At 47.4% G+C, this 17,520-nt stretch overlaps 1 protein-coding gene across 4 annotated transcripts in view; it reads right to left on the bottom strand.

Annotated features, from left to right (window-relative positions):
• Positions 1 to 1,082: 1,082 nt before the first annotated feature.
• Positions 1,083 to 17,520, bottom strand: part of DHRS3 (dehydrogenase/reductase 3) — a 53,042-nt gene continuing 36,604 nt past the window's right edge. For 3 of the 4 annotated variants that reach the window (XM_043996684.1, XM_043996685.1, XM_043996687.1), the window contains 5 exons: positions 15,818 to 15,961; positions 14,144 to 14,263; positions 13,542 to 13,780; positions 7,714 to 7,839; positions 1,083 to 1,490 (listed from right to left, as the gene is read on the bottom strand). In XM_043996684.1, the coding sequence (XP_043852619.1) occupies positions 1,406 to 1,490; positions 7,714 to 7,839; positions 13,542 to 13,780; positions 14,144 to 14,263; positions 15,818 to 15,961 (714 nt within the window). In that variant the 3' untranslated portion in view covers positions 1,083 to 1,405. The remainder of the gene's footprint in view (positions 1,491 to 7,713; positions 7,840 to 13,541; positions 13,781 to 14,143; positions 14,264 to 15,817; positions 15,962 to 17,520) is intronic. The other variant, XM_043996686.1, reaches the window with a different exon arrangement.

The raw sequence follows: 17,520 nt of genomic DNA, 5'->3' as shown, positions 1-17,520 counted from the left end.
GATGGCACAGTGGATAGAGCACCAGCCCTGGAGTCAGGAGCACCTGAGTTCAAATGCGGCCTCAGACACTTAACACTTACTAGCTGTGTCACCCTGGGCAAGTCACTTAACCCCAATTGCCTCACTAAATTAAAAATAAATAAATAAATAAATAAATAAAAACATGTTGAGGGGCCACTGGATGGCACAGTGGATAGAGCACCAGCCCTGGAGTCAGGAGCACCTGAGTTCAAATGCGGCCTCAGACACTTAACACTTACTAGCTGTGTCACCCTGGGCAAGTCACTTAACCCCAATTGCCTCACTAAATTAAAAATAAATAAATAAATAAATAAATAAATAAATAAAAACATGTTGAGGGGCCACTGGATGGCACAGTGGATAGAGCACCAGCCCTGGAGTCAGGAGCACCTGAGTTCAAATGCGGCCTCAGACACTTAACACTTACTAGCTGTGTCACCCTGGGCAAGTCACTTAACCCCAATTGCCTCACTAAAAAAAAAAAAAAAAAAAAAAAAAGAAGCAGCATGGTGTATGGTCAGTCATGAGCTTACACTTTTTATGGGCCTATGAGCTTCACTCATGGGCCTGGACTATTCCCCCAACTCTGGCTAGAGGTCTCACAGGTGCCTAATGGCAATGGGCAGGGGGACAAGGTGAAAAAATGGAGATTCTGCTCATCATTGCTCTTAGCTGGAAAACAACTCAAAGAGCGTGCCTTGTCACTGGGGGCCTTTGGAAAGTGTCCTTTCTGCAGATTAAGGAGGGCACACTTGATTATTTCTAAGAGATGGATAGTTAGGGAGAGCAGCTCTTGAAGGTGCCAGCTTGGCAATCTCCATTCCAAATTGTCCGCCCACCCCCACTCCCCCAACCCCAATCCATGTGGGGACACTGAGGAGGGAAATCAGCTGTGGAGTCTGCATTGAGTTTGCTGCTTGTGTATCCAGAGCCCAGGGGTTGGGATTCCAAGAAAAGAAAACTCTCAGAAGCCATTTCTTTTTATTTTCTGTTCCTGTTATGTTGTCAGGGGCCAACAGGGAACAGACCCTCAAGAACAGAGCCTCTCAACACTCTTGAGGAATGGTTCGACTATAGAAGCAGATTTAATGATAAAACTCTAAAGAATTAGAAATATACAAAAATGTCAAGGTTGCTGTTTTTTGTGTTGTTTTGCTTTTCGCCTCCTGGTAGGGTAAGGGTCCTGTCCATCAGTCTTGTGCAAAAGGTCACGGTGCTGGCTCAGCAGTCATGTTCTCTCCCTCCCTGGCACAGGAAGGGTGCCCATGGGAGCCCTGCAGCAGGAGGGCGGTGCTAAAGGACAGGCCTCTGGAGGCCTGGCTGGTTGCCCAAGGTCCTGTCCAGGCTTCCCTTGGCCTGGAGCATGTCTCCTCTGTTTCTGACTTTATGTCCGGCCTTTGAAAGTGTTCATGCAGGTGTAGCTGCCAGAGAACTTGTGGATTTCTTCAAGTGCTGCTTGTGGGAGTATGCTGCAAGAGGAAAGGAGTACGTGAGGTTTGGACATCTGCACAACGCCACCCTCGACTCCCCCAACCTAGCACCTTTTCCCCATGAGCTTCTGGCTGATCATGACCCCTCCATCCCCATCTTGTACCTGCAATATTAATTTCTTGAACCCAGTTGTAAGACTTTACATTTACCACCACTTGGTCTTGTCTTATTCAATTTGGGCCAATATTCAAGACCTTTTAGGATCCTTACCCTAGACATCAGTGTTTTTTCTCTATTCCAACCTGGTGGCATCTCCAAACATGAAAAGCATACAACCATGTACGCCTCTGTCCAAATCACTGATAAAAAATGCTAAACAGCAACAGGGTCAAGGTCAAGCACATCTGTGTGGGGCACTCCATGGGAGATTTGCTTCCAAGCTGATGTCCAACCATCAATGATGACACTTTGGGTTTGGCCCTTCATCCAGCCCCTGAATCCATCTAACTGTAGCATCATGTTTGTTTGGACCATGTTTGTCAAGTGCTTAGCACAGTGCCTGAACCAGGAAGGACTTAAATGCTTGTTCCTTTCCCTTCTCCCTTACAATGATGATCTAAATATTGCCCACAATCCATCCACCATCCACCTCCCCCTCAGATTTTGTTCATGTAAAAGCTAGGTGTGATTTAGAGTTGTTTTTTTTTTTTTAAAGTGAGGCAATTGGGGTTAAGTGACTTGCCCAGGGTCACACGGCTAGTAAGTGTTAAGTGTCTGAGGCCAGATTTGAACTCAGGTCCTCCTGACTCCAGGGCCAGTGCTCTATCCACTGTGCCATCTAGCTGCCCCATAGAGTTTAATATATATATATATTTTAGTTTGTAGCAATAAATATTTTCTTTCAAAGGCTTCTCATTTTGAGGATGAAGCCTATATTTTGGGAGTGACCAGATATAAAGTGAAAGGGTTGAAGTTGGTCTCTACGCTCCCCACTCAGCCATCTTTGTTATTTTCTGACTATAGTGAATGGAAATCCATAGAACTCATTCAGGGACATTCAGTTGCTACAGCCAGAGAAGCACCGGATAGGCTTAGGTCTGCACTGTGGGAGGGTGCTTCCAAACCGATGACGCTACTAATCCACCAGGCATTTGCGCAATGAATGAAAGCATGGCATTGGGGATAGTTTCCTTTAGCCTTATAAATAGCAGCTTGGCTACCATATGTGAAGTACTCTATAGTCATGACTCCTATTTATATTTATCCTCACAACAACCCTGGGAGGTAGGTGCGATTATCATCCAGATTTTACTTGGGGATGATCAAGAGGCAGACAGCCCAACCTGGGGTCCCTCCCAGAAGTTCACCACAAATGTGCTGAACTATTACCAGGTGTCTTATGAGGACATTCAAAACACAAATTCCACAGCTCTTTCCCCGTCTGTCCCGGCAGAATATGAACTCAGGTCTTGAGGACTCCAAGTCTGGCACTTCGTCCACTGCACCCCCTAGCTGTCCAACCTGGGCACTGTCCATGGTACAGAGGAGAAAACACCACCCCCAAGGCAGAGCTTCCAAGTTAATGGGGGAGCTCCTAACTCAGAAAGGGGCTGGTATTGAAAGAGCTTGTGGAATGAATGTAAAGTCCCTTTGAAGCACCTCCTTTGGGGAGGTGGCGCTGGGTCCCAAGTTTTATACAAGGAGGATCTTGAACTGGACTGGCCTAATTTCTCTCCAGCCAACCTTGGCTCTCCCTTCCTGTAGAACCTTATTCGTAGTGATGTCTGTTGTCTAGGAAAGCTCGTCCCATCTTAGGCTTTATTGAGATGTCCAATACTGGGGACTAGGGAGGTTAGACTCTAGTCAGGATCTTTCTGGAGGGTGCCGGTCATTTCTGGGACCGAGCACTTCCAGTGAAGGGTCACAACAACAGAGAAGGGTGTCGAGTAAGCCCAAAAATGCCTGGTTGAAGGAGCTGGAGAAGAGAAGACTTGTCTTCTCTCATCTTCAAATGTCTTGAATGCTGCCACATATAAGAAAACTTAGACTCACGCAGTTTGGCTCCAAAAGGAAGGGCCAGGAGCCATGGGTGGAAAACACAAAGAGATCGATTTGGGCCGGATATCAGGAAAAACTTCCTAAACAGGAGAACTGTCCTAAAGTAGAGGCAGGCTATCTGGGGAGGGGCTTCCCCTTCTCTGAAGGTCTCCAAGCAGAGGCTAGATGAGCCTTTGTCCACTGGGCCATAATGGGGGTTCTTTTCTGGGTATGGATTGGAATAGATGGACCCTTCCTATCCTGAAATACTCTGATTCTCTGGTGTGGAGGGAAAGAATCCTCTGAGGTCCCATCCAATTCTGTGAACAAGGAATACTTGGAAAGTATTGCAACATGTGGTATGGATTCCATTCAACAATAGATTTGTTGTTGTTATTGTTCAGTTATTTCAGTTGTGTCTGACTCTTCGTGACCCCATTCAGGGTTATCTGGGCAAAGATACTGGAGTGGTTTCCCATTTCCTTCTTCAGCTCATTTTACAGATGAGGAAACTGAGGCAAATAGGGTGAAGTGACTTGCCCAGAGTCACACAGCTAGTAAGTGTCAAGTGTTTGAGGCTGGATTTGAACTCAGGTCCTCCTGAATTCAGGGCCAGTACTTCATCCACTCTGACACCTAGATGCCCCTGCCCATGGCAACAGATGAAGAGTCTATTATGTATAGTGCAGAGAGGAAGCTGGCCTGGATGCCAAGAGGACCTAGATTCAAGTCTTGCCTCTGATTATTGAGCTTCTCGGCACTCTTGCCTTCCCAGCTCAGGGCTTTCTGTGCAGGCTCTCTCGGCTGCCTTTTCTTCTGGGTTCTAGCCATGTCCATGGCAACATACAGGGAGCAGATTTTTCCTGGGAATTAATGACACAGGAAAAGGGGGGCACTGGCTAAAGCTGCCCCAAACCCCTGAGTTCCCTGAAGGGGCCTTCTGGGGCAAGCGGGTTTAGTGACACCATCAAGACTAGGCTTTCAAGGGGGTTGGTGTGACCGGTTCACTGGCACACTCGTGTTCCCTGGGTTCCCAGAGCCCTTTCCCAAGCTCCAATCTGAGACTCAGAAAAAGGCTGCTGGAGCCAGAGACCAGGAAGTACCATCCCTGAACGAGTCTGGTGCTGAAAGGGCCAGTTGTGTGACGGCCAAATGTCCTCGGGGACTGAAGTGCAAGGTCGACACCAAGGACGCATTCCGGGCTGGGAGGAGCTGGCACCAGGTCCTGGGTCTTATAGGATTTCAAGGTGAATTCCTGATCAGGACTAACCCTTATTCTCTCTCCTACAACCTGCCTCGGGGGTCTCAGGCCCAGTCTGGGGGAAGCTTGCATCTTGGGGTGGGGGGACATGTGCCGGGCCATAGGTTATACCCTTATATTTATTCTGTATAAGAGGAGAAGACGTACTGCTCATTGGGTGAGCGTGAAGATGAGAGGTGTCCACTGGTGATCCACTGGTACTGGCTGGATGTCAGGAGAAAGGACAGAGGAGCCCCTGTGACAGACTTGTAGGACATGGACAAACTTCAAATGGAACAGACAGCCATGGAAAATGTGCTGCATTGAGATCACACATTCATTTGTCTTCTCTCGTCTTGTTCGGTACAACAAATCTTGTACTTGGTAGACTATCGGCTCAGAGAGGGCAGGGATTATCGCATTTGTGTCTCTGCCCCCCCCAGTACTCAGGATAGTGCTCTGCACATGGTAAATATGGACTTAATGTTGAGTTACAATGGGGCACCTGGATAGCTCAGTGGATAGAGCAATAGACTTGGAGTCAGGAAGACCTGGGTTCAAATCCCATCTCAGGCACTTTATAGCTGTGGGGCCATGGGCAGGTCATTTAACCTCTGGGTTTCAGTTTATCTGTAAAAGGAGGGGGTTGGAGTCTCCTTCATCTCCAGATCTGGGATGCTATGATGTACATAAAGTAGATGTCCCCAGATCATACCTAAAGAGCACAGACGACGACAACGGACAGCTCTTGACTGGTGTGTGGGGAGTTGGGCTGCCCCAAGACGACTGACTGCCTGGGACACTGGGGGACTGTTACAGGCTCCCCCTACCTCCTCATACTGGGTCTTCGAGAAGAATGGCAGATAGTCCTCATCCCTTGCTGCCTCGCCCTGCTCAGAGGACAGACCATCTTCTTGTCTTCTCCTCTTCCTTCACAGGGAAGGGCCTGCCCATGGTGTGCTGAGCACAGGGCAACAACAGGAGAGCCGATGGTGAACCCCCTGGGCCCAGAGATATCAGCAGCTGGGCCTTGAGGCAGTGCCTCATGGGAGAAGCCTGCTTCTAGCTGGCTTGTCTAGCAGGCCAGAGAAGGGACTTCATGGGTGGAGGAGGGATGATCTCCAGGTGCTTAAACAGAATGTGACCAGACGCTGGCCTTCCAGCCAGAGAACAGCCTTCTCCAGTGGGGTCAGCCTGACCTCGGGGTTTACTCCCCAGGTAAACTCGTGTCCTGGAGAGTGAAGATGTGGGGGAGAGGGGGGAACCTTCTAGAGCATGCAGGCTCCCAGAGCAGCATCCTCCTTAGGGAAGAAAGAGGGTCAGACTTGTGGCCTCCAGGCCAGAGGAGCAGTGAAGGGGCCCACACTGTGGGCAAGCAGGGCCTCTGCACCTCACCAGTCTCTGCTCTTAGGGATTGGGATGGGAGGGGTGATCTCACTGATCAAGGGAATTCCTGGATAAGCAAACTCCCTCTACCAATGCAGGCTGAATCTTCTCTGTAACTTGTCTTTTTTTTGAGTGAGGCAATTGGGGTTAAGTGACTTGCCCAAGGTCACACAGCTAGTAAGTATCAAGTGTCTGAGGCCAGATTTGAACTCAGGTTCTCCAGGGCCGGTGCTTTATCCACTGCGCCACCTAGCTGCCCTCTGTAACTTAAGTCTTAAAGCTACCTAAAGCACTGGGAAGTGTTATGTCCAGGGTCACACAGCCAGGACAGGGCTGAAGCAGGACCTCAGCCAGGTCTCCCTGGTCCAGAGGCTGGCTCACCATCCACTCAGTCGTTTTCTTCCACACTGCCTGCCACTATAGGTAGTGAGGGGAATGGTTCAGGTCCAATGGTAAGGGGAGATTGATTGTTGAAAGAAGGCGGGCCTTCAAAGTGGAGCTTCTAAATTACTGAGAACACCATATTTCCAGGGTCTGTGTTTCTTGAGTCCTCTGCATGTCTCAGGTTCTCTGAAGCCCCGTTGGCATTTGTTACCTGGCATGCTTGTACAGGAGTCAGGCTATATTTGGGGAAACTAAACAAAGCTGTGTATAAAAAATTGGGAGATTTTGTGGAGTAATCTCCAGGTGAGGGCATGGTGATTTCAAAGAGAGAAAATTCCCTTTTGGCATCAGGCCTTTGTGCTAGACCCAGTCTGAGTAAGTGCAGAGGCCATGCTGGGCCATGGGTTATATGCTTTTTATAAGTTTATATTATATTACACATATAATGATTTGTTATATGTAATAATATTATATGTTATATTTCCTCCCGTGTATTAGGGGGTATAGTAGGTAGAGTACTTAGCCTGGAGCTAGGAAGACCTGAGTATAAATCTTGCTTTCAATTAGTTGTATAACTCTGGGTAAGTTACTAAACCTCTGTCTGCCTCAGTTTCCTCATCTGTAAAATGGAAATAATAATAATAGCACCTACCTCCCAGTGTTGTTGTGAGAATTGAATGAGATATTTATAAAGCACTTTGTAAACCTTAATTACTATATAAACACTAGATTATTACTATTACCACCACTATTATTATTATTATTATTATTATTTTTTTAGTGAGGCAATTGGGGTTAAGTGACTTGCCCAGGGTCACACAGCTAGTAAGTGTTAAGTGTCTGAGGCCGGATTTGAACTCAGGTCCTCCTGACTCCAGGGCCAGTGCTCTATCTACTGTGCCACCTAGCTGCCCCCCACCACTATTATTATTATTGGCTTAAAAAAAAATCACAAGCATGTGTCCTTCTCCACTAAATTCAATTCAATTAATTTCAACAAACATTTATTAAGTGCCTACTATGGGCAAAGTGCTGTGCTATGCGTTAGAGATACAGAGTCAATAAAGGAAGCTCCCCGAGAGCAGGAACCCCATCTAGTCTCCCAGAAGCCTCTGTCTACCCTGAGTGACAGAGTGTATCACTACCTGCCTGACTCACTTTCCCTTGCGGGGACTGCTACCAGCCACTGTCCCCACCCCAAACATGCCGTGTACCTTTTCAAGATGACAAGTATGTGCATAGTCCAGGGGAGCAGGAGGAGGGCCTGATTGAGCTGGACGGCTTCCACTGTCCTGCGGGCCACCGTCTCTGGCTTCAGTGGGGGAAAGAGGTTGGGAAACCTGCAAGTGTGAACACAGAGGCCGTGTCATGCTCGACGTCTCGTCCCAGGCTACCGCTGCCTTTGTTGCTTGCATGACCAGGGGGATGACCACAGAAAGAGGAAGGGACGCCCTCTCTGAGCAGCCTCGGCACCCAAATGAGCATGATCACAGAGAAAGCAGATACAGACCATTTGGGAAAATGAGGCACGGCTTTGCAGCAGGGCCAGGAGTGAAGGGCCTGCCGCTGGTCTGACTTCACCAGGAAGTTACCTGGAGGAGGGAAGGAGAGAGGTTGTTTGTGGCAGCCTGAGAGCTGCTTGGGATCTTGGGAGTCTGGAGGACAAGAGCATCGTTGGTATCATCATTAACAAGCATTTATTAAGCGCCTCCTGTGTGCCAAGCATGGGCTAAATGTTGGGGAGACAAAGAAAGCCCAAGGTCCTGCCCTAGGGGAGCTCACAGTCTAATGAAGGAAACAACATGCAAATAACTGGGTCCAAATAAGCTATGGATGGACCGAGTTGAGGGCAATCTCAGAAGAAAGGCATCCAAATGAAGGACTGGGAAAGCCTTCCTGTCAGTGAGACTTGGAGGAGGCTGGGAGGCAGAGACAAGGAAGGAAGAACATTCCAGGCAGTGGGGACAACCAGCTAAATGCCCGGAATCAGAAGAGGGAGATTCTTGGGAAAGGCACGGCCAGGGCACCAGGGGAGTCATAGAGAATGTGGAGGGGAGTCAAATATAAGAGGGCGGGAAAGGTGGCTCAAAGAAAGGATGTGACATCGGACCCTGTAGGTAACAGGAAAGAAGGGGAAGTGACAAGATCTGCCCCCAGCTTGGATCTGTGGGGTGAATGCAACTTAGGGTTCAAGAATGACCCCCAGGGTGAAGACCCCTCTGAGAAGAGGGGAGGGCGTGAGAGTAAAGCAAATAATTTAGTTATGTTGGGTTTAAGATATATGTGCAATATTCAGTTGGAGACATCCAACAGGCAGATGGTAATGTGTGAGGCTGTAGCTGATGAGAGAAATAAGGGCTAGAAAAATAGATCTGAGAGTCATCTTCATGGAAATGATAATTGACTCTATGGGAAAGGATGAAATCCCCAAAAGAGATGGTATAGAGGGAGAATGTCAGTGGGTCCAAGACAGAGCCTTGGGGGATAGCTGTGGTTAGTGGGCATGCTCTGGATGAAAATCTAGAAAAGGAACCCGAGGAGTAGTTAGACAGGCAGGAGGTGATCCAGAAGAGGTCGGTGTCATGAAAACCCAGACAAGAGAGAGTATCCAGAAGGAAAAGCCAAGAAATCAAGGACGATGAAAACTGAGAAAAAGTCATTGGATTTGGGAACTGAGTGATCCCTGATAACTTTGAGGAGAGCAGCTGTGGCTGAATGATGAGGTTGGAAGTCAAGCTGTAGGTAGAGTGTGGAGGGTTTAGAAAGAAGTGAGAGAAGGGCAGGCATCAACGGCAGACAGTCTTCTAGAGTAATTTAAGCACAAAAAGGAAGGGTGATGTAGGATGACAGATCAAAGGTCAGATCAAAGGAAGGGCTTTTATGGATGGAGAAGACAAGGGTGTGTTTGTAGGCAGCCAACAGATAGGGACAGACTGCGGTGAGAGCGTGGGATAAGACAGGGCAGTCTGTTGGACAAGATAGGACAGAATGGGACCAAGGTTTGTTTCATGTGAGATAGCGAGAGGAGGCGTCCAAGTTACGCAAGATAAGCAGGGGGGAGAAGGGAAGCTCTCAGTCAGAGGCCTCAGTTTGTCTTTTGGGAAGTGTGAGGTGATGCTCTCAGCTGAGAGGGCGGGGCAGGGGTCATCAGGGGAAGTTTGGGGAGAGATGGAAGCAGTTGGAAGAGCTGCTGGGAAGACTCCCTTGGGAGGCGCCATGATGCAGTGAGAACACTGACTCTAGAACAGAGGAGCTAGAGTCAAATCCTACCTCATGTTCTTGCTCCCTGGGTGACCTTGGACAAGAAAATCAATAACCCCTCCATGTGGTAGAGGGAAAGAGTACTGGTTTTGGAGGAAGAATATCTCCCCATCTTTGAGTTTCGTTATTCTTGGGCAGCTAGGCAGTGCAGTGGGTAGAGAGCAGGGCCTTGACTCTTCCTGAGCCCAATTCTGGCCTCGGACACTTCCGAGCTGTGTGACCCTGGGCAAGTCACTTAACCTTATTTGCCTCAGTTTCCTCATCTGTCAAATGAGCTGGAGAAGGAAATGGCGAACCCCTCCGGTATCTCTGCCGAGAAAACCCCAAATGGGGTCACAAAGAGTCAGACAAGACTGAAAATGACTAAACGACAGAGGTCCCCTCTAGCTTGGACACTCTTTAAGTGAGACACTATGTGACACAGTGGAAAGAGCACTGAATGTGGAGACAGGAGGCAGCAAGATGGTGCAGTGGGTAGAGTACCAGGCTTGGAATCAGGACGACCTGAGTTTAAATCTGGCTTCAGATACTTAATAGCTGTATGACCCTAGGAAAATCGCTCCTCCTCAGACTGCCTCGGTTCATTCCTCTGTAAAATGGGGGAGGGTGGTAGTTTTTTTTTTTTTTAGTGAGGCAATTGGGGTTAAGTGACTTGCCCAGGGTCACACAGCTAGTAAGTGTTAAATGTCTGAGTCTGGATTTGAACTCAGGTACTCCTGACTCCAGGGCCGGTGCTCTATCCACTTCGCCATCTAGCTGCCCCGAGGGTGGTAGTTTTGAACTCGTTATATTCTAAGGTTCAATCTAATTTTTTTTTGGGGGGGCGGGGTGGGCAATAAGGATTAAGTGACTTGTCCAGGGTCATACAGCTAGTAAGTGTCAAATGTCTGAGGTTGGATTTGAACTCAGGTCCTCCTGAATCCAAGGCTGGTGCCTTATCCATTGTGCCACTTAGCTGTCCCCTCAATCTAATTCTAAATGTATGATTCTGTAAGACCCTGGCCTCTCACCTAATCTTTCTGTCCCTCAGTTTCCTCATCCATTAAAAGGTCATAATCAGAGCTCATAGGCTCAGGGTGGGGAAGTCCCTCAGTCCTCTTGTTCCATCTAGTGCTCTGTGGGCCGACTTCTTGTCTAGATGTGTGCTGTTAATGTGCTGTTATGATGCTAAGTCACACTTATGGGCTCCCCCTCCCCAGGCCCATTGCTCATGGGGTCAGAGAATCAGGGCTGGTCAAGTATAAGTGTCTCATTTTACCAAGATGGTGGCCAACTCATAGGGAACTTGAAAACTTTCCCTTTGTTACCTTATTTGAGCCTCCCAATTGCCCTGGGAAGTTGGTGCTTTGTTAAGCTTTAGAGGCCTTAAGTGACTTGCTGAGGGCTAGTCCCTCAGTAAGCATTTATTAAGCACCTCTGGGGTAGGAGGTGCTGTGCTGAATAGTGGGGATACAAAGAAAGGCAAAACAAACATGGAGACACAAATCAGCACAGCCAAGAGGTGTCTGGGCTAAGATTTGAATTCAAGTCTTCCTGACTCCATGTCCTGCTCCCTGTCCATTACCCACCCTAGCTGCCACCCCTATGTTTGTTGGTAAAATAGAAAGTTTGTCAGCAGCTCAAGGCAGTGTCCCCTCAGTGTTCAGCCCAGGATGCTCTTTCCTGGTAGGGAGTATGGAGGGGAACAACCCCCCCTCCCATTCTACAATCCCCAAAGAAACTGAAAATCAAATGGCAAAGGAAGGGTGTAAGATAGCATACAGCAGGCTGTGACCCAGCACTGATGAAGAATTACCAAGGACAGGAGGAAAGGCAATCATAAAATAATGGATGATTGACAAAGAAAATGGGCTGTTCCTGTGGAGAAGTGAGAAGTATCTAGTGCTTGGCTCCACTGGGCTACCTGCGATGTCAAGAAAAGAGGGGAAGGGGGCAGCTAGGTGGCGCAGTGGATAAAGCACCAGCCCTGAATTCAGGAGGGCCTGAGTTCAAATCTAGCCTCAGACACTTGACACTTACTAGCTGTGTGACCCTCGGCAAGTCACTTAACCCTCATTGCCCTGCAAAAAAAAAAGAAAGAAAGAAAGAAAGAAAAAGAAAAGCGGGGAAGGCCACTGGCATGTGGGAAGGATCCCCCCAAGGGCCAACAGACAGGAAGTGGAGGAGAGTGCCCAGAGGAGAGAACATGCATAAGCAGGAGACCACAAATCCCTGGGAGTACGTGGATAGTTGGTTGTTTACCAACCCTTAGCAGGCTCTTCTGCAGTCTGGGAAAGAACAGCTGAAGACTGTGAACAGTGGCTCACTCTGCTAGGTACTTTCAGGAAGAAGGTTCTCATTAAATACAAGTAGTTCATCCCTCATCATTTGTTCATCCCAAGACTGCAAGGACTCAGGCCTGTATGTCGATAGGCACCTGCCACCCTCCAAGGGGGAGAGAGTCTTTTATTTCTGTCTCAAAAGGGTGAGAGAGCAGGGAGGTGGAGTTCTACTTGAGAAAGGGGAAAACATGGCAATAAATCTGATTTCCAGCTGCAACCTGCTGCTGTGCATTGTGAGCTCCGAGAAATGTTCCACTTGCTTCTGAGAACCACCCATTCCCCAGTTTTCTGGAAGTACTTTAGAGCACTGAGACACCTTTGCAAATGAGAGCTGATGGCTTATCCAGTTCCTAACCTCCGTCATCTTTGTGGAACTCGGCCACTGACTCTCAAGCCTCGGCCAGGCAGGGGGCTGCTCTGGGCCTCCAACATCAATAGGATCCATGAGCTCACTGATTGGGGAGTTTTCTCCAGGTGCACATGGAAGCCCCTCCTGTCTCAACTATTGTCCGCATTCTCCTTGACATCCATCATAGAGTCCTGCTGAAGGTCTTCCTTGATTTCTCCTGATGCTAAGATGGCAACAGAGGGGCACCCTGACTGTCCACCTGCCGCCATTCCCTTGTTCTTGACCTGGCTGGCCCGCTTCCCTTGATAGGTCTTCTCTGGGCTTCTTCCCTGGTGATAGGATATGGCCTCCTGATGCTCCCCTCTAATCCTTGGGATGGCAATTGCATCGGCTCTGCCACTCCTATTCTCACATCCAGCTTAGAAAGAAATGTTGCGCTCCATGGAACATAAATGTATTTTGGGAAAACTTTAATGGCAATGCACTGTAAGAAGCTCTGTGTGAATTACATGGGGCCAGCACTGTCCTCCATGCATCATCTTTCTCCACGAAAGAGATTCTTAACCACCTTTTAACCATGAATCTTTTTCAAAAAAATATTTTGATAGCTGTGGTTCAATAGAATGGGTTTCCATTGTAATCTCCTGTATTTTATGCATTAAAACACATTATTCTGAGGACTCCATAGGCTTTGCCAGTCTGCACAGTCAGTACTGACTAGATGCTTGTTTCTTTCTTTCCATGTCACAAAAAGATGAAGAGAAGGGGGAAGGGAATAAGCATTTATTTGGCACCTACTATATGCCAAGGCACTGTGCTAAGTGCTTTACAGATGTCATTTCATTTGATCCTCACAACAATTCTGGGAGGTAGGTGCTATTATTAGCCCCTTTTAGAGATGAGGCAGATAGAGGCTAAGTGACTTGCCCAGGGTTACACAGTGAAGCTGCCTAAGAAGAACCCTTGCTTATCAGAATGTTATTTCCCTGAGCTCCCAGAGCTCAGCAGTGTCAGTACATCATGTTTAATAGATGCTTTTTAATTTCCATTTTATTTTATAAGGCAGATGGTCTAGGGAAGTAGGGGAAAGATTAGCTTCCCCTTTACTCACCTGACCCTCATTCCCTGAAACATCTCTGTGCTCGTATGGAAGGGCAGGACGGTGGTGGCGTTGACCCCTGGGCAGTCCAGCAGCCCCAGCGTCAGACTCTCCATGAAGGCGAAAGAAGACGCTTTGGAGGTGCAATAGTCAATGGCTCCGGGGATGGCCGACAAAGCCAGAACTGAATTTAGACACACAATGTGGCCGTTCTGCAGCTCTAGCATCCGGGGCAGGAAGGCCTTGGTGGTCTAAGGCAGAAACAGGAAGTCAGCTTGAAGATACCCCATGCCTTCAATCCCCTAGCACTCATCCTTTTTGCTAAGGGGCAGGGATACTGCTAATGTCTCCAGAAGCTAAGCCTTACACTTAAGGGGGAGCAGAAAAGGTATCTAGGCTTGTTTGCTTAGTGGGGGCCCAATATGACAGATCACAAAGAGCCAAGATCTTTTGGCACCATTGGCTGGGTCCAATACCACCTTGTTCTCTGACATGCCCACTGGCCTGAGTGATCTCATCCTCCCCTCCTCGAGTCATTCCCAAGGCAGCTGAATCTAGCCTAGCAAGAAATGGCCACAGTCCTATTGCAGATGGGCTGCAGCAGCTGTTCCTACCCAGAATTGTCCTAGTGTGTTGATGTGCTGTGACTTTAAGAGGGCGTCATCGTCACTATCCATCAGGCTCTTCCCATGGACCACAGCAGCATTGTTCACCAGGATAGTGATATCCCCTACCTAGGAACAAGAAGAGGAGAGCAGAGCCTGGTTAAAATATTGTGACACCAATTCCCTCTGTTCCAGTCAAGCTGGGCACACCCAACATCCCTTGGATGGACACGTCACCTGCCACCTCCAAGTATTGCATAGACTCAACAATATTGCACAGGTCACCTCTCATGCACAGAAAGGATTTCCTCTTTGTTTCCAGTTATTGAAAAATAATAACCCTTCTCTTCCTCCAAGCTGAAAGAAGTTGAAAGTGTTATATCAAATCTCCCTGGAATATTTCATTTGCTTCTATTTCCCACCCACCCGAATTGTACAGATAATATGCTGATTTGAGTCCATGGTGTTTTCCCCTTAACAGATTGCAAGTTTCTTGAGGGCAGAGATTATGTCACTCAATTAATTTCAACAAGCACTTACAAATCACCCACCGTGCCGGCACAGCACTGGGCAATGGTGGGGACAAGGACAAAAATGAGATAGTCCCTGCCCCCAAGAAGCTTACATTCTCAGGGAGGGGATGGGGGAAAGTGTACAAAGATAAGCAAGTACCAAATATTGCTTAATTGTACTACTAGAATGTAAATTCCTTGGGGAAGAGGCAGCTTTGTTTTTGTTTTACTATCTTCATGCCTACATTTATCATTCCTTTATTCCATATATTTATACATACATACATATACACATATACACAAGAACTATATCCTATATTTCTCTTTTTCTTCTTTTTGTTTTTTTTTTTTTACAGGGCAATGAGGGTTAAGTGACTTGCCCAGGGTCAAGTGTCTGAGGCTGGATTTGAACTCAGGTCCTCCTGAATCCAAGGCCAGTGCTTTATCCACTGTGCCACCTAGCTGTCCCCCTATATTTCTCATAATGGTCATTTAGTAAGTTGTTTATAATTAGAATCCTGACAATGTGCTGGTGTTGTTTTTTTGGGGGGCGGGGTAGACGGGTCTGGATCTGCTAGTTCATCTCTAGAGAGTATAAGCTAATACTCTTTGAGATCTGTCTCAGATCTAAAAGATTTAAATGACTTGATTAGGGTCACACAGATAGTAATGTGTCAAAGATGGGTATTTGAACTCAAATCATCTTGACTCCAAATATAGCCCTCTATCCAATAAATAATCCATGGTCTTTGAATGTTTTAGCCTATAAGAAATCATCCAATGGAGAAAGGGTGGGGAAGGGAAATAATAAAAAAGGTGGGGTAGGAAGAATGATCCAGATTTCTTGGGGTTCTTTCTATTCATGGACATTGGTGGAGCAACCTTTACCATCATTGCCCCTAGGGAGGAACCCTTTCCCCCAACCACTAGCTCTTTCCTGGGGGGGGGGGAGGGAGAGAGCGGCAGTGGCCTCTGTCCTTGGCTATCATGAGGTTGAATCTGGACATCCACTCTGAGTAAGGCTCTGTCTAGGGCCAGATCATAGTGAAGGCATCTCTTTCCAAACATGCCTGAGCTTTGTCTGAGCAATCATCTCCCATGGGGAGTCTCAGCCTCTTAGTCTGATCTGAAGACCAGCCCAAGAGACCAGCAACCTTCTTCTCTCATCTACCTTCTCTCGAACAGCTTTTGCTGTCTGGTAAACTTCTTCTCGGTTGCCCACGTCACAGATAAAATAGTGGCATTCAGTGCCCATCAGCCTGATCTCTTCTGTGGTCTCCTTTAGGCATTTCTCAGTTCGACCCCAAAGGATGATCTGAAAGTGGAAAGAAACAGAAAAATCAGATAGAAAATCAGAACCAAGTTTATTATGAAAAAGGCCAACAGGATTCGGCTGGACCATACATCACTTCAGATAACCAAGGCGCCATTGACATAGCACTTGGTGATCTACACACATCTTTTCTTTTGGTCCTCGCAACAATGATGGGAGGCAAATGCTATTGTTTCCCCCATTTCACTGAGGCTAAGAGGGTTTGAATGAATTGTTGAATGAAGCTACTACTTCTTTTAAATCCCCCCTCCCTACCATTTTCAGTGTTTCTGCCTGATGTACCCTTTTCAATGGCCTTACACTGCTTCTACTTCTGAATTTATGATAACTCAGGGAGAGGTTAATTTACCTTTCAGTCTGCCCAGCAAATCAGTACCATAATTTTAGGGGAATATTCAATTTATTTGCAATAGATTAAGTGGCCCAAACATTCATGTGTAAACCAAATGCTTGATGTGTGGAATCAGCCCTTCCTTATCTATTCATTCAGTCCCCTTACTGGTCTCATTGGACACCTTTCTTAGAGCCTATTTGGTTCAGAGGTCTTTATTTGAAAATAGTGTCTAACTGGGGCATCTAGGTGGCGCAGTAGATAAAGCACCAGCTCTGGATTCAGGAGGACCCGAGTTCAAATTTGACCTCAGACACTTGACACTTACTAGCTGTGTGACCCTGGGCAAATCACTTAAACCCTCATTGACCCCCCCCCAAAAAAGAAAAAAAAATGTCTAATATAGGTTAAAAAAAACCTCACCAAAACACCTCACTATATTAAATCTGGGACTCTCCTCCAGTTCCCCAGTCACTAGATCAGATTTATTTCCACTAATTAATCTGAATCAATGAGCTTTAACTGAATGATGCTGTATTAAGAGCAGTGAGTAGGGTGAGGAGAGAATGAGCCGGCAAGAAAGCCATCCTTTCTCTGCCTCCAGATGATTCAGACTTTTCTTGGGTTAGTGCGCCCAGTTGTGGCCGCTGGACATTTAAAAGGATGTGGAGGAGCCCGAGAAAGTTCTGAAAAGAAAACTGTCATATCTCCACTATGAGTGATGTCCTGTTTCACACAGTGAGTAATAAACTGCAGTTGCTCATTACCTCATTACTGGCAGAAAATACAAACCGATCCAAAAAGGCTTTGGATAAATTTATGGACGCAGCACTAATGGTTCATGAGATGAGCTGGGTTCTTTGAGATCTTGATCACTAGGCCTTCCTAGGGAGGGTCCCTCAGGACCTCTGCTAATGGACCTGAGATTTGAGTCAGGCTCTGGGGATCCTCAAGGTGCCTTCCAGATGCTCACAGGTGACCAAAGTCACTTCCAACCTTTACTTCAGGCCTTGGGGGCCCCCAGAGAGATAAAAAAGCACCAGGAACCTGCATCCTGTGGCTGAACCTGTTACCTCCTACTTCATTTCCTTCACTCAGATGGGTAGATCAGCATTTTGCACAGTGCGAAAGGCAAAGGGCGGGTGCTTAATAAATATCTGTTGATCGACAGGCACACACTGGTGCCTGGGAGGGCAAGGACTCTTTTTTT

This window comes from Dromiciops gliroides, chromosome 3 (assembly GCF_019393635.1).
Source record: "Dromiciops gliroides isolate mDroGli1 chromosome 3, mDroGli1.pri, whole genome shotgun sequence".
Classification (NCBI taxonomy): domain Eukaryota; kingdom Metazoa; phylum Chordata; class Mammalia; order Microbiotheria; family Microbiotheriidae; genus Dromiciops; species Dromiciops gliroides.
The sequence above is the reverse complement of the archived record's forward strand: the minus strand, read 5'-3'. Positions and strand labels throughout refer to the sequence as shown.